At 42.7% G+C, this 22,394-nt stretch overlaps 1 protein-coding gene across 1 annotated transcript; it reads left to right on the top strand.

The window, feature by feature from the left end:
* The first annotated feature begins 5,926 nt into the window (after nucleotides 1-5,926).
* LOC142768938 (calcitonin gene-related peptide type 1 receptor-like) lies at nucleotides 5,927-20,485 on the top strand. The gene is made up of 12 exons (XM_075871537.1): nucleotides 5,927-5,950; nucleotides 6,553-6,659; nucleotides 10,441-10,532; nucleotides 12,057-12,183; nucleotides 12,295-12,448; nucleotides 12,894-12,960; nucleotides 13,441-13,507; nucleotides 15,274-15,359; nucleotides 15,897-16,029; nucleotides 16,479-16,520; nucleotides 17,147-17,236; nucleotides 19,951-20,485. Exons 5-12 carry the CDS (start codon nucleotides 12,355-12,357, stop codon nucleotides 20,020-20,022), a joined length of 651 nt encoding a protein of 216 aa, XP_075727652.1. The 5' UTR covers nucleotides 5,927-5,950; nucleotides 6,553-6,659; nucleotides 10,441-10,532; nucleotides 12,057-12,183; nucleotides 12,295-12,354; the 3' UTR covers nucleotides 20,023-20,485.
* The last annotated feature ends 1,909 nt before the right edge of the window (nucleotides 20,486-22,394 follow it).

Below are 22,394 nucleotides of genomic sequence, written 5' to 3'. Positions count from 1 at the left end.
GCTGCCTGGCAACGTTAACGTCTCGGGTAATAAGCGCGTTCACATAAACTCGATGTGACATTATCAGATCGAAGCGGAGTGAACGAGAAATGTTGCAGTGCACCCTGCCTGTTGACAGTTTGTCCATTCATTGTCGTCTTTTACGCCTTTGCTTTCTGTAACGTGAACGCTAAGCACGAATCTAAACTCGCTTGCTGAATCCACTGGTCTTATTCGTGGAAAAACACATGCGCCACGTGGCAATCTGCACAAAAGCGCCGTGAAAACCGGCGTCATGCACTTCCATGCCCGAAGGTAATGAATGGCAAGCTATCCTTGAGGCACGCCAGAGACCACGTCACTGACCATTTATCTCACGTGAACTGAGTACATTTAATAACTTTTGTCTGCGCTCAGTGCCGTCGATCCGATACGCGTTGATCAGCGGTGAGAACGAGGCTATTACGTCCTTGCTGGGGTGACGATCCACGCATATGTGCGCACGTGCAAACAATGTCCCATTTTATCTTAGGTGTCCTGTGAAGTTTGGTGCCAGTGCGGTGATGTGACAATAGCACAGTTACCCAGTTGATGCATACAAATTAGCGCGTGCTACTTAACCGTTCTTAGCCAAGGTAAAAAGTAGTAGCACCCCATTAAATTCAAGCGATCCGTTGAAGTCATCACGTGAGTTTTTCTATGGCGTAACTTCAATATTAACATTTTTATTCGCTAAAGTACTGGTTTGAGGATGGGTTAGAACGCATAGTTTATTAATATTAGCCATTCACTTTTTTGATAAAAGTTTCATTTCATCATCATCATCATCATCAGCCTGTCTACGTCCACTGCAGGACAAAGGCCTCTCCCATGTTCCGCCAGTTAACCCGGTCCTGTGCTTGCTATTGCCAATTTATACCCGCAAACTTCTTAATCTCATCTGCCCACCTAACCTTCTGTCTCCCCCTACCCCGCTTCCCTTCTCTGGGAATCCAGTTGGTGACCCTTAATGACCAGCGGTTATTCTGTCTACGTGCTACATGCCCGGCCCATGTCCATTTCCTCTTCTTTATTGCAGCTATGATATCCTTAACTCCCGTTTGTCCCCTAATCCACTCTGCTCTCTTCTTGTCTCTTAAGGTTACACCTACCATTTTTCTTTCCATTGCTCGCTGCGTCGTCCTCAATTTAAGTTGAACCCTCTTTGTGAGTCTCCAGGTTTCTGCTCCGTAGCTAAGTACCGGCAAGATACAGCTGTTATATACCTTCCTCTTGAGGGACAGTGGCAATCTACTTGTCATAATTTGAGAGTGCCTGCCGAATGTGCTCCACCCCATTCTTATTCTTCTAGTTACTTCAATCTCGTGGTTAGGCTCTGCGGTTATTACCTCCCTAAGTAGACATAGTCTTTTACAACTTCAATTGCACTATTACCTATCGCAAAGCGCTGCTCCTTTCCGAGGTTGTTGTACATTACTTTCGTTTTCTGCAGATTAATTTTAAGACCCACCTTTCTGCTCTCCTTGTCTAACTCCGTAATCATGAGTTGCAATTCGTCCCCTGAGTTACTCAGCAATGCAATGCCATCGGCGAAGCGCAGGTTACTGAGGTACTCTCCATTAACTCTTATCCCTAACTGTTCCCATTCTAGGCTTCTGAAAACGTCCTGTAAGCACGCAGTGAATAGCATTGGGGAGATTGTGTCCCCCTGCCTTTCACCCTTCTTTATTGCTATTCTGTTGCTTTTTTTATGAAGCACTATGGTAGCAGTTGATCCCCTGTAGATTTCTTCCAGAATGTTTATATATATTTCATCTACGCCCTGATTCCGCAGTGTCTGCATGACGGCTGATATTTCTACTGAATCAAACGCCTTCTCGTAATCTATGAAGGCTATGTATAGTGGTTGGTTATACTCTGAGCATTTCTCTATTACCTGATTGATAGTATGAATGTGGTCAATTGTTGAGTAGCCTGTTCTAAATCCTGCTTGTTCCTTTGGTTGATTGAATTCTAATGTTTTCTTTACTCTGCTAGCAATTACCTTTGTAAATAGCTTGTATACTACAGACAGCAAGCTGATCGGCCTGTAATTCTTCAAGTCCTTGTCATCTCCTTTCTTATGTATTAGGATGATGTTAGCGTTCTTCCAAGACTCTGGTACTTTTCCCGTCAGGAGACACCTCGTAAATAGAGTGGCTAGTTTTTCTAACACAATCTGTCCTCCATCTTTCAGCAGATCTGATGTTACTTGATCCTCACCAGCAGCTTTGCCTCTGTGCATGCTCTCCAAAGCTTTTCTGACTTCTTCTATCATTACCGGTGGGGTGTCGTCTGGGTTACTGCTAGTTCTTATAGTATTAAGGTCGTGGTTGTTTCGGCTACTGTACAGATCTCTGTAAAACTCCTCCGCTATTTTAACTATCCTATCCATATTGGTAGTTAATTTGCCTTCTTTGTCCCTTTAGTGCATACATCCGCCTTTTGCCTATCCCAAGTTTCCTCTTCACTGCTTTGACGCTTCCTCCGTTTTTCAGAGCGTGCTCAATTCTCTCCATGTTATACCTTCTTACATCGCATACTTTACGTCTATTAATCAGCTTCGAAAGCTCTGCCAGTTCTATTTTGTCTGTTATACTTGACACTTTCATGATTTGACGCTTCTTAATTAGGTTCTTCGTTTCCTGGGAAAGCTTGCCGGTGTCCTGTCTAGCTACCCTGCCTCCAACTTCCACTGCACACTCCGTGATGATACTCGTCAGATTATCATTCATTGTATCTACGCTAAGGTTGGTTTCCTCGCTAAGAGCAGAGTGCCTGTTCTGCAGTGACACTCTGAATTCCTGTACTTTCCCTCTCAGTGCTAGCTCATTGATTTGCTTCTTGCGTATCAGTTTCTGTCGTTCCTTCTTCAAGTCTAGGCGGATTCGAGCCCGTACCATTCTATGGTCACTGCATCTTACCTTGCCAACCACTTCAACATCCTGCACGACTCCTGGGTGTGCAGTCATTATAAAGTCTATTTTGTTCTTATTTACGCCATTAGGGCTCCTCCATGTCCACTTGCGGTTTTCTCGTTTTCGGTAGAAGGTATTCAAAATACGCAGATTATTGCATTCTGCGAATTCTACTAGTAGCTCTCCTCTGGCGTTCCTAGTGCCGATGCCATAATCTCCTACTGCCTGGTCTCCAGCCTGCTTCTTCCCTACCTTTGCATTAAAGTCGCCCATTACTGTAGTATACTGTGTTTTCACCTTACTCATTGCCGATTCCACGTCTTCATAGAAGCTTTCAACTGAAGCGTCATCATGGCTGGATGTAGGCGCGTAAGCCTGTACTACCTTCATTTTGTATCTTTTATTCAGTTTAATTACAATGCCTACCACCCTTTCATTAATGCTATAGTAATCCTCTATGTTGCCAGCTATGTTTCTGTGAATTAGGAACCCTACACCCAGTTCTCTTCTGTCTGCCAAGCCCCGATAGCAAATGACGTGCCCATTCTGTAGCACAGTATAGGCCTCATCTGTCCTCCTAACCTCACTCAGCCCTATTATATCCCATTTAATGCCTTCTAGCTCCTCGAATAATACAGCTAGACTTCCCTCACTAGATAACGTTCTAACGTTAAACGTTGCTAAGTTCAAGTTCCAATGGTGGCCTGTCCGTATCCAGAGATTCCTAGCACCCTCTGCTGCTTTGCAGATCTGACCGCCGCCGTGGTCAGTTGCTCCGCAGCTGGTGGGGACTGAGGGCCGTGAGTTAATTGACGAATGCCTACGGGAGGGGGTGGCCAGATACTGCACCAGGGTGGCCAATCCTTCTCTGGTGAGATCATCGGTGTGTACCGGCTTTAAACCGGTACGATCAGACAGTAGTGGGACAAAACGTTGAGACAAAAAGTTTCATTTGCTTTTTGTCAAATGCAAACGGTAACGCAATACCTTTCAAAACAGCAGTAGGCGTGTTCGGCGCATTACTTGCTTATGTTTATACTAGATATACGCTCCTTAAGAATTTTTTCTTCTCTATTGGGTTTTGAATGCAGCTACCGCTACGTACCACTGTCTCATGAGGGGCTCCTGGCAAGATGAAATGGGGAACTACGACGCCTGCACAGTATCGCCATACTTTGTGAGTATTCATTTGTGTGCACTGGCTAACTTGTTATGCCTCAAGCAACTCACAGCTTCGAAAGTGTTCTGAAATATGATAATAATTTACGTGTAACCTCCTGAGAGTTCCACAATATGTTGCCCAGCTTAACGTGGCACGAAGTGGGCTTCAAATAGAGGAAAAAGCATTATTCCACTCTTTAAGGCACACTGACATACAGCAAACGTTTCACCTATGTTGTGTCGCCACCCATCAGCCCCATGTGAGTGTAGTCTATGTAATACTGCATTCCTGTAGACAGAATGCACATCTCATGTTTCATACTCGTATGACACGTCAGGCACATGACTACGGAATACGTCTCAAGCGTCTACTAAACAACGTCTATTTCTGTTTCGCTTACAACAAACGTACTGGCGTCAAGTCAGTACAAAATATGAGATTCAATGAACATATATTGTGTTTTTGTAGTATTCGTCAAAATATACATTTATAACGGCACATTTACAAAGCTACCCACGTTTTAAAACCGCATGTCTAATTTAGTGGCCATTATTCCAGGGTATTTGAAGCATGGTGTCTTTCCAGGACCCCGAACTGAAGCTTCTCCTTGACATCGCCGAAGAAATCGGAGAGTACGTTCCTTGGGAACAGAGTTCTCCGAGAGGAGAGAACTGGATGTGGCAAGAAAAGATCGACCACTTCAAGCATTGCCTAGAGCACGTACTGCTCAAGCCATTTCCTGAGCTCGGTGAGCACTGATATAGGTCGCTTTACGAGTTAGCCTTGCACACCTGTGGTGTACTGCTCTCTTTTTGGATATGACCCCTTTTGCTGTAAACAGCAGGTGTGAGGAACACTCTACAGTTTTCATCCTGAACCTATGCACGAAATGGTGAACATTTTTATTTATCGCGTCGGTTAAGTAAGCACTTTGTTGCTGTAAGCACTCTCAGTTGCTGCGGCGTGAAACCTGGACGAGCGTTAAATCAGGTGGATGTGATGCGCACTCGCAGAGACCATCAAAGCAATGACAACTCGAATGCCTTTATGGAATATACCATTGCGCTGGGCTACGCATTCCTGCGGTATAGATTATACCGAGCGCGAAAGTACGGTGAGAGCTTTGAAGCGGCCTTTATTGTTTATGCCACAGACAACTGCGTGTATGAAGCTGTTTTGCGAAAAACGCGATGACTTTCTGGGTAGCAACAGCAATGGCTGTCTTTATGCAGTGTCGAAGTGTAAAGTTCATTGACATTCTCTTTCCGACAACTTTTTGTTTCCTGTATTGTCTCTTTGACTGATATCGTGGATTTAAGATTTTAATAACTCACGCCAAGGTTCTTTTCTCGTTTCAAGCGAACAGTAACATACGCGCATAATTGGAATGATGCGTAAATATTCCAAACAAGTTCCGAAATCGTATGAATACTGGCCCCGCTGTGGTGGTCTAGTGGCTAAGGTACTCGGCTGCTGACCCGCCGGTCGCGGGTTCGAATCCCGGCTGAGGCGGCTGAATTTCCGATGGAGGCGGAAATGTTGTAGGCCCGTGTGCTCAGATTTGGGTGCACGTTAAAGAACCCCGCGTGGTCAAAATTTCCGGAGCCCTCCACTACGGCGTCTCTCATAATCATATGGTGGTTTTGGGACGTTAAACCCCACATATCAATCAATCAATCAGTATATGAATACTGCATAGGTTGAACGATGCCTTCATTTATTTCCTTCGCAGGAGCGAACGAATCCCTATGCCCACGAACATAGGATGGCTGGAACTGCTGGGATGACACCCCGCCTGGACAGACTGTGTTCGCACCGTGCCCCCAATTCGTGGCCGGATTTCTGTCTTCTAGTGAGTTAATTTTTCAGACTGACCACTTTGGCCACAAAGGCGCTCCCGAGGAGTGTGCTCGTGCTGCATTAAGAACGATCCAGCAAAAAATCCGAAAGGGTATCTAGTTTGGGTAGCTTCAAGTGCACGGTAAACAGGAAGAGAAGAAGGTTGATAGTATTGCCCATAAAATCAAACTTCAATTAAATTAGTTAAATTTGATATTTCTCATATAAGTCAGCAAAGACTATCAAATTTGACGAATTCAATGCATAGAACACTGAGAAGCACCATGTTTCGTAATAACAGTGCTAAGGGTTGTTTCTTGACCACGTCAGAACTTTATACTGCAAAGTAGAACGGGGCGCTATACGAAGTGAGAAAGTAGGAAATTCGCATATCTGTGCACTATTCTAAATTAGTATTTGTGCTCCTGCGTTTCAATAAGTTTGTTTTGGTAAAGCTGCGGTACTCTTCGCGAACAGCGACTAATCACTATGTCTTAGTGATATCACTTTTTTTTCTCTTGTGAGATTGAGTGTGATCTGGCACTGACAGTAATCACTTGAGGTTGTTTTAGGCTAGAAACTTGAGCTCACTGTCGTATATATTTTTTTCCACAGGGCAAGCGCACAAATTATGCACGTCAAATGGAACGTGGTTCCGGCATCCCGTTACTGATCATGTTTGGTCCAACTACACTGCGTGCGTCGACACTCACGACCTTCAGGTAAGTGTCTACAGGCTTGTCGGTAACATCCATTTCATAACAACACGAAGGCTACTTTTCTTCATTCGGACACGTACTTCTTCTAAACTCGTATCTATTAAAATAACCTAGCATTATTAAAAGACCTTGTTTTTACATCATGTGAGGTGTAAAGATTGATTTGGACTGTGTGGTCTATACTAGCCGTTTTAACATAGTGATCGTTCCGCTCTCTCTTTTTATTAGAGTTTGTTAAAAAATATCTCCCAGCGTACCTTGTTCCTCGTTCCTATTTGCTTCGTGAGCTTGACCACTGACTACATAAACGTCTATATGTATTTCTTTTCGAAAGTTGCGTTTTAAATTTCATTACTCGAGTCAACTAACGTCTTCATCTTTTTCAAGCCTTATTCCTTCAGGAAGGTGAGCGTTACGTGAATAATTCTGGCCGAATGAATTTATTCGCACGCTTGAAAAAAGAAGTATGCTGAGTGGTCACGGTGAAGCTGTTTTGCAGCAAATCAGTTAGGCGGCTGATTGATAAGTTGACTCACCGGAATTAACCTGGGATGTTGTCGCGGCAACGACGATCTCCACCGCGTAGATATTCTTTTAAGTGCACGGGCTTTTCATTCAGCAGCTTTCTCTGCGGAACTATCAAATAAAAGAGTATAAAAAGTAGTCATCAGTAAAATGCAGTGCATTCACATTCACTAAAATAAAAAAAAACGTTTTTGATCAGAGTGTAAACGTATGCATGAGAGCAGAGTGACTTGTTCGGCGAATTGGTTCATTCTTAACGTAGCTCATGGCGCGAAAAAAAAAACACGACAGAAGGACAAGCGCAAACTATCAACAAAATTCATTAGGTTACATGCCACGTTACAATCACGTTAGTCACGTTACATACCACCGTGATAGATTACTTGAGTGCTTGCCACTAAAAGGACTTATTTTTTGCTATTGATTGATTGATTTGTGGGGTTTAACGTCCCAAAACCACCATATGATTATGAGAGACGCCGTAGTGGAGGGCTCCGGAAATTTCGACAACCTGGGGTTCTTTAACGTGCACCCAAATCTGAGCACACGGGCCTACACCATTTCCGCCTCCATCGGAAATGCAGCCGCCGCAGCCGGGATGCGAACTTATTTTTTGCTAGTATGACTTGTGACTTTGTTGACCTGTATATATATGTGTGTGTTTTTTTTCGAATAAACTTAGTTGATAGTTTGCGCATATCTTTCTCTCGTGTTTTTTTTCGCGCCGTAAGCTATGTTATGTATAACAATCGTTGGCAGGTATAGTCGCCCAAATCTTTACGTATATTATTCGAGTGGCGAAGTTTTCAGTGTATTTTTGCCATAACTGAATCCCTCCAACAAGGGTGAAGAAGGGCATACCCACGAAGCACACTTCCAAGAAACAATTTTCCGGAACTGAGTTTTATCATATAAGGCTGACACACAGAAAAGTCTCCCCTGCGCCTAATGTTTAAAGATTTGGGTGTCTCTGCAATTTAACTTGCGATATGACAAAGAAGTTACGAATGTAAGATTTTTCATGTGCATATTTTCGTGTCACATACAAAGTAGCATTGGAAATACCGGTTCTTCCAGGTTTGATGAAGACAAAAGGGATCGTGAACTTATTGAAAAAAAACATTTACCGGAGATGAGTACCGCTTTATAAGTTCGATACCACATGTAGCATACTGTGGCATAGTGAACAGAAAAAAATTAAATTTATTGAGCGAGAGTCTAATCTCGTGTAGGGTGGAGCAACATACCACGGTCACGACAGGCCACATATGCTTCAATTCATTTGAAAACTTAGCGCCATGTTTGGACGCTGAGAACTCAAGGTGTTGTTACCGCTGGTGTTTTGCGTACACTAAGTTCTAGCTATGAGTCATAACTCACAAAAGAGTGCGCTTTGCGATGTGCTCATTGATATTCTTAGTTAGTCTTAATTGAAAGAAATGAAAGTAAATAAAGGCACTCTTTTCGTCAACTCATCAAAAACGCATTTGCTGCTTATTTGACCTTAGATACACCGGTGTGTATAGAACTGGCAGAGCTTTCGAAGTTGAATAATAGGCGTAAGGTATGCGATGTAAGAAGGTATTACATGGATAGAATTGAACACACGCTGACGCAGTGAAGAGCAAACTCGCGATAGGCAAAAATCGGATGTTTGCACTAAGGGACAAAGAAGGCAAAATAACTACCAATATAGATAGGATAGATAAAATAGCGGAGGAGTTTTACAGAGATCTGTACGGTAGCCGGGACAACCACGACCTTAATACTATAAGAACTGGCAGTAACCCAGATGACACCCCACCAGTAATGATAGAAGAAGTCAGAAAAGCTTTGGAGAGCATGCAAAGAGGCAAAGCTGCTGGTGAGGATCAGGTAACATCAGATTTGCTGAAAGATGGAGGAGAGATTGTGTTAGAAAAACTATCCACCTTGTTTACGAGGTGTCTTTTCACGAGAAAAGTACCAGAGTCTTGGAAGAACGCTACCATCATCCTAATACATAAGAATGGAGAGGACAAGGACTTGAAGAAATACAGGCCGATCAGCTTGCTCTCTGTAGCATACAAGCTATTTACAAAGCTAATGGCTAACAGAGTAAAGAAAACATTAGAATGCAGTCAACCAAAGGAACAAGCAGGATTTTGAACAGGCTACTCAACAATCGACCACATTCATACTATCAATCAGATAATAGAGAAATGCTCAGAATATAACCAACCACTATACATAGCCTTCATAGATTACGAGAAGCCTTTTAATTCAATATAAATATCAGCCGTCATGCAGACACTGCGGAATCAGGGCGTCTATGAAGTATATATAAACATCCTGGAAGAAATCCTGGAAGTACCTCAGTAACCTGCGCTTTGCCGATGACATTGCTTTGCCGAGTAACTCAGGGGACGAATTGCCACTCGTGATCACGGAATCAGACAAGGAGAGCAGAAAGGTGGGTCTTAAAATTAATCTGCAGAAAACGAAAGTAATGTACAGAAACCTTGGAGGAGAACAGCACTTGGAGATTGGTAATAGTGCACTTCAATATGTAAAAGACTATGTCTACATAGGGCAGGTAATAACCGCGGAGCCGAACCACGAGATTGAAGTAACTGGAAGAATAAGACTGGGGTGGAGCACATTTGGCAACCACTCTCAAATTATGACAGGTAGATTGCCACTATCCCTCAAGAGGAAGGTACATAACAGCTGTATATTGCTGGTACTTAGCTATGGAGCAGAAACCTGGAGACTTACAAAGAGGGTTCAGCTTAAATTGAGCACGACGCAGCGAGCAATGGAAAGAAAAATGGTAGGTGTAACCTTAAGGGAAAAGAGGAGAGCAGAGTGGATTAGGGAACAAACGGGCGTTAAGGATATCATAGTTGAAATCAAGAAGAGGAAATGGACATGGGCCGGGCATGTAGCGCGTAGACAGGATAACCGCTGGTCATTAAGGGTAACTAAGTGGATTCCTAGAGATGGCAAGCGGGTTAGGGGGAGACAGAAGGTTAAGTGGGCAGGTGAGATTAAGAAGTTTGCGGGTATAAATTGGCAGCACCAAGCTCAGGACCGGGTTAACTGGCACAACATGAGAGAGGCCTTTGTCCTGCAGTGGACGTAGTCAGGCTGATGATGATTATGATAATGATGATGATGATGATGATGATGATGAAGATGTTGATGATGATGATGAAACCGGTCTGGGTAGTATTGCTTCAATTAACTGGACCTATTGTTATGCACACTTTTTTTGCAGTTCCGAAACTTGGTGAATTCACTCTACGTCACGGGATACTCCATATCACTGGTTGCCCTACTCTTGTCACTTTTCATATTTTGTTACTTTAGGTGAGTTAGTTTTTTACAGCTTTTCAATGCTCGTACTAGCTCGCGAAACATCGATTCGGAATAGCTCATTGAAATTTAGGCCTCTGGAAAAATTGTTTTCCAGTTTCAAAAACGCATATATCCACCTCCCCTCCCCTACAATATGAAGCCATACATGTTATTTCAATGTCTTCACATGTTTTCTCACGAAAATTATTTAGAGACCATTTATTTGTCATATATTTCCATCCTAATCTCACGGAAACACGAAATTTCTGGACTGTCAGACCAAACTTTCCAGTAAGATTACCAGTGGCCAATATATGATTTATTAACTATAGTGTCCCAGTGATACCAGGCATCTCTTCTTAGGCAATTGACCCAGAAAGCGTATGCAACTACGGGCTGTTCTTCTTTCCTGATGCTGTGGCCTAAAAAGAGACCCTGCCTTCATCGAATGTGGTCTAGGAAATCAAGGGAATAGGGGAATGAAGCTAGTGCGTTTGTGCGAGGTGCGGAGGCCAGAACTTCCATGTTTATTGTCTACACGTACAAATAGATTAGAACACATGACCGTTTTATCTAGGAAAGGGTGGCTAGAAGAGAATGATGAACTGTCTTGTTGGAGTGAAATGCCATGTAGATCATGCTGATGCTACAGTGAAGCTTCACGGGTAGCCGGAATATGTTATCGCAGCCAAACTAGGGGGAAATCGTAAGGTCCTGTTTTTTTTATGGTGATATGCTGTGGGCTTTGATATTCTGGCTGCTTGGCAACGCCTCACGTGCGTTCACCGGATACCACTTGAGAACAGATCTTTAGGCTTTTCGGCCGCTGCGTGTAAAACATCCCCTAAATATGAATTGTGATGTTGAAGTTTCCAGCAATAAGTCCTTGTTTACTTTGGAGCATGAATTCAATGCAAACAAAAAAACAACACTGTGAAAGTGACAGACGTTGTTTTTACAGGTATCAAACTCGCTTAAAGCTTATTATTATATGAGTTTGTCGTGCAGATAAATATTGTTTTGTAACGTTTTTGTTCAGTTAGAGAGCGGAAAAGAGGTAGCAAGATGAGAGAAAGGCGAGGAGGTCAGTGAGAAACATGGAGTATGGTTAGGGGTCCCCTACTAAATAGAGGGGAACTGAAAACAGAGTGGAAGAAAAAGCAGCTGCGCGGAAAAAAACAACAAGTGCAGAGCGAAAGTAATATAGACTAATCAATAAGTCACTACTGCCCAGAAAGCGCAATAAGGCCTCGATTGATATTCAGTGTGACTGCAGTTCATATCGCCATTCTAGCTCTGACTTTTTTGCTATAGTGGTCTGTCGCTAAGGCGGGTCAACACATTACCTAGGGGTTGTCTGTGTACTTCTGTATATCGTACCACCAGCATTAGAAGTTCATGCAATGCGATTTTCTGTCATGTTTTATTCCCCTTACTTTCTTCCCCAGCACAGGGTAGCCAGTTGGTCTGAGAACTGGCTAACCTCCCTGTCTTTCCTCTTCCTCCTTTTCAAGCCTTACCATTATTTTTTTTCAGGTCTCTTCGCTGTAGGAGAATCACTATTCACAAAAATTTGTTCACTTCGTTCATCATAAATAATCTATGTTGGATACTGTGGTACATACACGTCATTGCACAGCCTCAAGTGATAGAAGAAAGCCCGGTAAGTCAATAATGGCGTTGCTTGCATTTGTATAATAAGTCTACCAGAAGAAAAGATCAATATAAGGTGTTTATTGTGATTTACTTTGTCGCTGTTCCTCTTCTGCATCAGAGCTGGTGCCAGGCCCTGCACGTCGTGACCCTGTACTTCCTCTTGTGCAATTACCTCTGGATGTTCTGCGAGGGTCTCTACTTGCGCACGCTACTCGTGATGGCTTTCATTGCCGAAGATAAAATTCTCAAGTGGTTTCTGCTCATTGGATGGGGTAAGTGTTATGCTAACTGCATGTTGCATCCCTAAATTGCTTGCGGAAGCTGGGGCCCATTCAAGCTAGGTTCAGGTGAATTTGCAAAAACCCCACTCGACAAAAAAGCCTACGTCCGATAGAGAAGCAACATTGAAAAATCTGGGAACAATGTGTCCCAGTGTATGTCTCGCCATGCTATCCCCACGCTATTGCGTGCTCTGATGCAAGAACAATTACTCCCCTTTGTAAAATTTAGAATGGGACTATGTCTTCATCTATCTCTTTCTGTTCCCCCAGTGGTAGTCTCTGTTAACACTAAGTTCTTTTGATGAACACCAGTAGTGTCGGAAACGTCCTTCTGTGTCGCCTACGTATTTATCTTTAGACATTTGAAAAAATGTTGTGTGTTCCTAGAGTATCTACTCATCCTGATAACATGCCACTGTGTTTATACTCTGTCCAGGTTTTCCGCTGCTTCCAACCATTGGGTATGCTGTAATGCGTGGCCTAGATCCAGAGGCGTCAAGAATGTAAGTACATGACCTCAGTTCGTGTTGCTTAGTCTTGTCTGGTATTCCTATAGCCGCACATATGGCAGACAGTAGCTCCCCCATGAACAAATATTCAGCATGTCATGAGGAGCATAGAGTTTGCGCCCCAAGAATGACACTGTTTTGTGCTAGCTCGTAAAAAGCGTTGGTGTAGGAAAACTATACTTTGAGAGGTTCAATTAAAAAAAAATTAAGCTCACCTGTACACGTTCATGTTCTATTGCGTATTGTATAACAACCGATGTATCAGAATACAATTTACGGTTGGTCCTCAACAAGCAGAACATTATTCAAACGAATGCCAGAATATTGTGCTTTAGAGTTCTCGAAGTTAACATTTTGAGCCAGAACTTCTGTAAAACATCACGAACTTTTTTTGTTACCTTCAGAATTTTGTCACCACCGACTGTGACTGAGCCATTATGAGCACTGAATGATTTTAATTTGTTATGTTTACAGGTGCTGGGTCGAGCACGACGTGTGGTACACTTATATTCTGAGCGTTCCTGTCTGTTTCTCGATACTGGTAGGTGTACTTATTTCTGGTGTGGTCTTGTGATAATTTTATATTTGTAGTTATTAGTACATGTTATTAGCCTTCCTAACTTTAGTTTGTTTATATTACATTATTACTATCTACTGAAAGAACGGGACTAATGGATAAGGAAAACGACCGCAAGTCTGTGAAGCAATACTTTTTTTAATTCGGATGTTTGATTTCTGCACTATACGCGCACAGCTTGTAGCACCAAGGTCTGGGCACGTTGGTAGTCCATGCATTTACGAACTGTAAGAGCGCACTGAGGAAGAAAACAGAATGAATGCACTTACATGTACACAGGCAGGTAAACTTTCAGCAGTTTTTTTTGTGATCCCAATCCTACTTATATAGCAGAACATTAGCACATCTGCTGCTCAAAAGTAACAAGAACATTACTCGACATTAATATAAGCATCAAGGAAAGTTTTTGTTCGTCAGTACGATAGATGGCATGGTAGTACACTTGTTACTACGTATCATCCACGTTTTAAATCTCCACTGCTCCTGTAATCTCACGTGCAAACTGATTTCTAGGTCTTTGCACAATTATGCACGTGTTGAACAAAGGATGGCACGCACACGTCTTACAATGCATTGCAGAGAAACCACCCGAGGAGCTATTCTCGCGATGAACGTGGACATGTTCTATAAGGACTCCACTGATTGGCTGGAGCTGGCGAGCAGCGCGTCGCCTGTTTCCGGTCTTTCGACTGCAACGCCATTTTGACGGCAAGCAGCTATCACAACTCTTGGCACAAGTGAGAAAGACAGAATGAGTTTCATCGCAACGAATGCTGTCCGCAGAAATCCGCTTCTAGACGCACATCTGGCAGGCTGTGCATATACTCGATTAACGTTGGCCCTTGAATTAGGTTTAACGCGACCGCACGCCTGACGCCCCAGAATGGTCGGTACGCATTCTCTGCATCGCTCTTCAATCATATCAACACGTTCGTACGCACGTTCAGACTTTTTAACTATGCTTAAGCGTCCTGTTACTTCACATTTCACCCACTTAGTTTCTTTTTACGCTGGGAATGTTCTGGTGGGCTCGGTGCGTCGACGTGATAAACAGAACCATGAGGTCATGAATCCTCTTGTTTTCGCCTAACTTAACTCGCTCCTATGAAATTAACATGCCCACGAATTGGACACCGCGATAATCGCGTCCTTGGTTTCCTAGCAGTGCACTGTAACAAGTGTGGTTGCGTTCCTGCGTTTGTCATTTCAGAAGTGTAAGAAGGAATAGAAATCAGCTTGCACACAACATTGTAGAATCAGGAGAGATTGAACAGATGAGTGACAAGTGTAATAGCATGCCTTCTATTCTGCTGAGAAAAAAAATAATTTGCTCAGTACTTTTGCGCAGCATATGGGCTGATGTGAGGCCATAATGTAGTGATGGGATCAAAAAATATTCTGTTGGAATTGGCTAAAAGAAAGCATGTGTGTTTTAATTGCCTGTTCATATTTAATGGCCTTTTATTTTTCGTAAACAGTGACAGCAGCACGATGGAATGCATAAATGAGAAGCCACAAGTACACGCTTGTGGATTATTTCCGGTCAGTCGCAAAACGTAAAATTTCAAAACATATTCAGCTGCTATTACATTAAACGAGAAATAATCCCCAGACAGAAAATTGTCAAAGTAATTTTTAAAGAAGCTAACGAGAACAATCTAATTGATGAATGTTGAAACTGTAGCCTGGTACACTATGTTCTCATGTTATATCTTTCTCGTTTTCTGCAGCTTAGCTTCGCATTTCTCGTCAACATCGTAAGGGTACTGGTGACGAAGCTTCGGGCTGTCAATTCCCCTGACAACGAGAGCACAAGGTAAGATTGAAACGTCACTATTGATGATTTTTGTGCTATGAAGTTTCTCCTAACGGTCGTGTCATACATGGAATAATTTTTACGTCGTCACTTTAACAGACCAGCATATATACTAGGAGTGCATATAATGCTTCAACAGCACATGACGAAAGGTGCAATCAGGAATGGCTGTCATTTAAGAGATTGAAAGTATGTTTAAACCCCGTCGAAACCTGCTAAAGCATGATCATAAGCTACCAAAAACGTTCGTTAATTTTTTCACTCTCATGAAGACTAACAATATTTTCAATACACACTTAGTCTGATTTTCGTTCAACGCGAAGTGCTTACATTTAAGCGTTGTCTGGGAACTGGACGTTAACTCAAATAAAATAAATTTTATTTGAATGCTTAAGTTTAGAAGTTTGACAGAAACTCAGGTCGCACAGACCATTTTTGCTAAAGAGCTGCCTTTGAGCAACGGCATAACTTTTTCTGTCGTGATTCTGTCACCGAATCTTTCTGCAAGTTTACTTCAGACTATGCATTACACTCCAGGAAAGCCGTGCGGGCTACAGTGATATTGCTTCCTCTTTTGGGCTTACACTACGTGGTTACTCCATTCAGACCAGACAAGGGCTCCATCTTCCTCGCTTACGAGATCATCTCAGCATTGGTCTCGTCATTACAGGTGAGAACTCTTGCCAATTTGAAGCATAGGTCTTTCGCGACCATTTAAACAAGCAAGTTCAAGTCAGCGCTCTGTATTTTACACGCCCAGCAAGTACCATATTGTGCCGGTAATGTTTCATTGCAGTGACATATGCTATGATCATGCGCCAGGTACTAGCAGTGATCTTCAGCTGTGACTTAGGTGGCCAGTCAATTTAACACCAAAGTGGCCAGAGTTTTTATTTTGTAGCCAATGAACTATTTAACAATGTGTTTTGTTATTGAATATGATGATCATATTAGATTTTTCGTCTGTGGAAACCCCAACTACAACTAAGTATGTGGAAAAGTTATGGGAGCACTTGGAAAGGAAAGTGCGCAATTCATACGTGAAAATCTTCTTGTTTTCATTTCGTTGTGTCTCCACCAGTCAAAATTCCGAATAACATCTTCTTCATTACTTTTCAGGGTCTTTGTGTTGCTCTGCTGTTCTGCTTCTTCAACGGAGAGGTGAGCCGAAATGCTATATCGGTCAAGTCATTCTTAAAATTGAACGCTACATTTGTGGACTGCAAGAAAGCCACGCTTAGTCGTGTAATATACTAAAGACATAAATTCTCCGCACTTGTACTTTTTCGCACTGGCTTGCCCTCTGTCTCTATTAGGTGGTTGTTACCAAGGGGCGCTACCCAGCATGTACTTTAGGAAACCTTGATTCTCACAAATGCAAAAGTTTCATGTACTACCACGATCTAGTAATGGAAAATGCGCTTGTTAATATGGGGCCGATGTTTTAGTATTACACGACCATGGAACGTATGCTGATTCCCCAGCTTTTGTGACTAGTTCATATTACGCGCCTTAGATCGCGAATTTTCACGTTATATAATTAAAGCTCAAAGGTAAGACATCTCTGATGAAATTATTAATCAATTGTAATATTTCTTGAATGGTTTTATTGTACAAGATAAAGGGCCCCATATGACAGTAACGAATGGTTCTTAGTTGAACCACCAGAAGGGAACGGTTTCTAAATTTTCAGTTTCACTTGTGATCAGTCTTTCTTCATAAACTGAAGCACATGTTCACCTACTAATAAGGTATCTTTTTTATTTTCCCTTTCCCTCCTGTCTTAGGTTCTAGGCGTCCTTCGGAAGACACTCTCGCAGACTCCATGTTTCAGAAATGACGGCCGACGGATGTCTTACGCGAATACCAGCATCAGCGTAAGTCGCTTTAAGAAGCCCCCGCAAAAGTATAAATGCGTGACCGTAATTTGAGCACCATGCCTTGGCTACGTGCACTGCGTGCTAGCGTTCACACTCTTACGTTCCGCGAGCTTCTCGATAGCCGTCGCCTGTGTAAAGTGAGCCAGCGTGCATGGCACTTTTCCATCAAATGCATGCATACGCACCTTGATCGAAGTTAAGATGAGGTGTGGCTTGTGAGAGTACTAGTGGAAACTCCGTGTTTGTTTTGCGTTACTGCCTCGTTTGGCTTAGTACACTTTATAGATGTGTTGAGCCATGTACATACTTTGACGTAAATGCTATTGCAATGAATGGTTGCTCCTTTGTTTTAGCAGTGAGCCGAGTGATACGTGGAAGATCCGGCACACAGGGTATGCTGTTGCGCGCAATATTTCTCTCCTTCTGGCGCCTGCAACAGCTTGTAATTCTGTGTCTTAGATTTACATCGCGCGTTTTCATTGCGTAATGCAGTAAGATCTTAGTTTCATTCCACAACCTCGCTAGCATTTGACGTACATAGTACATCTCGGGAACCCTTCAATGCCGTAAACTCTGACCTGCTTATAAAGATAGCGCGTTTGTAAAATACTTCCTACGTCACGCTAGATTTGTTTCAGCGTCTTCATATACTGCAATGTTCTTACATCCAGTTGTAGTTTTGAGAATGTTTGTTTCGTCCTTTTTTTGTGGGGCAAAGGGAGGGTGGCATCATCATACATGGAATCGCACTTTCACAGTGCAATCTAGATTCGTGCTGCTGTGTTCCCGAAATGCACTCCAATAATGTGTGTTTAGTATTTATTGCGTCACCATCATCCGCACCGTTCGCACCAAGACATCATCGCTAGGTTGACGGTCAGAGCTGGACATATTCAGTTGTAGTGGTTTCCGTAACGAAGACGTTGATGGTGGCCCACCCTTTTTCACAGGTCTGCCATGCGGCGACTTGAAGTACATCACAATGAAGATCAGTGCTTGCATGCTTAGCAAGAACGTGTAATGATCATCTTTCTTCTTCCAGCGCCTTCATTCCTGTTATCCTCCCCATATCCCAAGCCCAAGCAATTCCCAGCTGTAGTGAAGTACGCGTATACTATTATTGAAGCGTATGTGCCTTGCTTCACTGTGTCGGCTATCGAAAGCATACGCCATACTCCGAGCTACACTTTGTGTTGATAAAGTATTCCTTGTTGCGAGAGAATATATAACCACGTGCGCTCATGCACGGTGTTCTCTATATCCTACACAACATATTTTCGTAAAACCTGTACCGCATACTCTTATCGCATTGCCAAAAAAGGTGTCATGTGTTATAACACCTGTATGCTCCAAACTGATGTTACATAGACTCTTCACTTGTACAGATTTTTGTTCTGCGTTTGAAGCACACGATTCGTGTGACCGCGGAATTTCGTCTCATTATGTGTGTCAAACGTATAACCAATGTATGTTCATGGAGACTGGCCATGTTTCACTGACTGAGGAAATGGCGTCGCATTTGTTCTTTCAAGCTCTTAGATTCTTGCAGCATTGCTGGCTCTATGTTCGTAATATATCATATGTCTGTATAACGTTTGTATCAATGAACTATTGCTGTTCATAGCTGTAGAAATGCATATGTTCGCCACTGCAAGAGCCTTGTGTTGCTTCACTTTTTGTCTGATTCCTGTAGTGTCTATGTATATTTGTTCTGTTTAAAGGAGCACAATAAAGCATGAAATTTCACGCTGACATTTGCTTCGCATCGTGCAATACACTCACTTCTGTTCCGGTGCCCGTAGTCATAGGTACACAACTTGCATGCTGCTAAACTGCTTGAACTAGCACGTTTTCAAAAATGTGTTCTTGACCTGCATGTATTCTTAGTCTGTGATATTCACCACGTCACCTAAAATACATCACCTCGTCTGAACTACTTATTTTACAGACATAACACTTAGAGTTTTAGGTATAAGAGATTGATCATGCAATATTTGGCATCTTGAATTGATGGCTCGTTGTATGGTTAGAGTAGCTGAGGTGTAATCGAATGATAACTATGCTAAGTGAGCTATCTGCCACACGAAACCATTTTGAATGGTATTGTGACAGCTGTTATTTTGATGAATATATACGTGAAATACTGTAACTGCCGAGTATGACCGTATCTTGAAAAGCAACCGCAGTGGTGAAGAACCATTATAAGGCAGGCATGTCTCGCAGTCTAGAAAACTGGTGGTGGAAGCCTGGCAGAGGCATGCTTTAAAAAAAAACGTTTTTGGTGGAGGGTGGGTCCATCTAAAGCCATTTTATCGCACTCATGGGAGGGTTTGAAAAGTGGTGAATAACCATTATACGTAACTTCAGGAAGAAATATTACAAGAAAAGGGGTTGAGAAGCAAAACAGATAAACAGCAGGAGAAAGATTGTTCAAGGCGCCGAGGAAAAAAGGCAAGCGCGCATATAATAACGTGAATTATTACAAAACATAAGCCGCGCTATAAACAATTTAAAATGCAGATTTTTGTCTCTGTTTGCCACCAGTACACAGTATTTTTAAAATGCGCTAAACAGCTGCAGAAATGCTCTGCTCCGAAAGATACCTTTCGAAGCATTCTACGCTTCGTTTGTCAGGTTTGGCTAAAACTCTTGATATATTCTCCTAACACATAACGAAAAGCGCACTCACAGCTTAGTCGTTTCCTTTGCAGTTTCTTCCAAGACGTTCCTCTGACGGCAGAAGTCCGTCTGTGTCGCCCAACCATCAGCAGACCATGCTGTGAAAGAAAACAAGCGGGGAGTTTGTGCGTAGAAAAAAAAAAAGACTGGACAATTGACGTTCTCGTCCTTTGAGGATCTGATACCCTGCGGGCAATTGCGCTGTGCAGACAAGGATATGCACAGGCGATGTGAACTTTTTTGGTTACACGGCCAAACAATCATAGCCAAGTGTGCTTGCGTGGAGACATCACTGTGCTTACAGATGTCGCGATGTGCATATCAACTGACAGACACCACCTTTATTCACCGTCTACATCGACAACAACTGCATCAGACTATAGATCACAAACAATTTCGCGTCTGTTGTTTAGTTAATGTTTCTGTTTGCATATACCTAGTCTCGTTTTTCGTTTTCGATGTTGCTGTTTTCCGAGGTGTGTGTTGAACCACCGACTATGCTGTTCACGCGAGAAAAGCGCTTACGAGTGCCAATTGTTTATGAAATATATCGTCAATTGTGTAACATTGAAGGTCTCAGAGGCTATAAGTGCCGGTGATTTTTCTTATCTAAACTGACATAAAAATAAGCCAAACACGTGGAGAAAAAGTGCGAATTTCTTCGGGAGCCCGGACATGAAGTCGCAAAGGTAAGTTTGCGGTTGGTGGACGTACGCGATGATTTGCTTTGCCGATCATGACTTCTTCAAGAATGCTTATTCCAGGAATATCGTTCAACTTCCCACTTTTTCATGGCTTTCGAAGGAAGAATGGGAAATGTACAGACGTAATATGCATGGCAGTGGGAAGATAAGCAACGGAATAAATTGTGAATAATAGATTAAAAATTCAATAGAACATTACCGAAAACGGGGTTGATACATCCGTCATAAATATCTCTATACCAAAAAAGGGAAAACGTCTACTTACATAGTTAGCTGTTTGATTACTGCAGATCCAATAAGAAAGCTTATACAATATATTTTGGAGTTTGGCAACAGAAACACTGTTTGATGTAATAGCATCTGCGTCGACGCTTAGTGATGCCTCTTCATCCCGACGACTAACGTCTGTGAGTAGAAATTGAATAATGATTATACATGCCTTTGTGGTCATAGAAGCCTGTGGTAGCCGTAGTAGTTGAGGCTGAGAGTGAAACCACCAAAAAAAGGGGGTGGGGGTGACAACTAGAACAGCGTGAGTGGTTGATATGATTGATTGATATGTGGGGTTTAACGTCCCAAAACCACCATATGATTATGAGAGACGCCGTAGTGGATGGCTCCAGAAATTTCGACCACATGGGGTTCTTTAACATGCACCCAAATCTGAGCACACGGGCCTACAACATTTCCGCCTACATCGGAAATGCAGCCGCCGCAGCCGGGATTCGAGCCCGAGCGTGAGTGGTTGTACGCCAATTTGAGCCAAGGTCGCCCACTAACGGCAGCTTAGAGTTATTGAGCGCCACTGCCCGATTAGAGGGAAACGCAACGTGCCTTGTGTCTTCCCCCTTGGCCCTGGCCACGATTTTTCGCAGAGCACGCGTAAGCGGGATACGCGGAGTTACATCCAGGTGAAGGAGGCGCATCACAGAGCCATTTTCGGTATGTATGGAAGCTATGAGCCACGCCGACGCTTTCGGTAAGCTTGCCATGTGGCGGTGCGTTAGGCGTTTACAAAATTGCACTCTTAATATATAAAAGGCGTTGAGGAGTAGGATGCGTAAAAAGCACGGATTGACGGAATTAATCATGGATGTCATGGTCATGAAGCATTACTACGTTTCAGCAAGAGTACTGTGAGGGGCATTTATAAAACCTACGAAGAATGTGAACGTGGCGCAGGGATAGCGTGCCCGGCATCTGTGATCGTGAAGTCATGGGTTCGACTTCTCTTTGAAAGAACTTTTATCTGATGATTGTTGCATTGTTTCAACGTCACTTCTGTGACAGAAATACGTCACTGGAGTCTTGGTGCACCTCGGCGTAGAACCTTGGTGCACCTCGGCGTGTTAAAAGAAGTAAACATTCGAGGGAAGACGAGAATCGATGGGTCAGTGTGACAACACCCGGGAATGATTGCTTAGTGATTGCTTAGAAGAAAGAAACAAAATAAACTCGGGAGGAGTATCACATGCAAAATTTTCATTTGGAGGGCCTATAAAGAAGCCAGAACTCAAGCTAAAAATAGCCTATGTGGCCATTTTATTATCATCGCTAAATTGATAGTCAAATTGTGACAAAATGAGTGTTCAAAAGTAAGTATTACAATATTAAAAAGGCCACACCATGGACAAAAAAGTGCAATTTTTCCAGATTGGATGGTCTTCAAGCAACAAATTAGTTGCAACTAAATGTACAAGCTATATTAAAGTCATTGCGCATGGGTATATTTATTGCAGGAAAGCTAAAGTTCTTGTCAGACAGAGTTACAT

Source organism: Rhipicephalus microplus, chromosome 1 (assembly GCF_043290135.1).
Source record: "Rhipicephalus microplus isolate Deutch F79 chromosome 1, USDA_Rmic, whole genome shotgun sequence".
Taxonomy (NCBI): Eukaryota; Metazoa; Arthropoda; class Arachnida; order Ixodida; family Ixodidae; genus Rhipicephalus; species Rhipicephalus microplus.
The sequence above is the reverse complement of the archived record's forward strand: the minus strand, read 5'-3'. Positions and strand labels throughout refer to the sequence as shown.

Bases quoted from the DNA above. Each gene is read 5' to 3' on its own strand.
- LOC142768938 (XM_075871537.1), top strand. From the start codon at position 12,355: ATGTTCTGCGAGGGTCTCTACTTGCGCACGCTACTCGTGATGGCTTTC. The intron at 12,961-13,440 runs GTAAGTACATGA...TTATGTTTACAG, and splicing joins GATCCAGAGGCGTCAAGAAT to GTGCTGGGTCGAGCACGACG. The intron at 16,030-16,478 runs GTGAGAACTCTT...ATTACTTTTCAG, and splicing joins CATTGGTCTCGTCATTACAG to GGTCTTTGTGTTGCTCTGCT.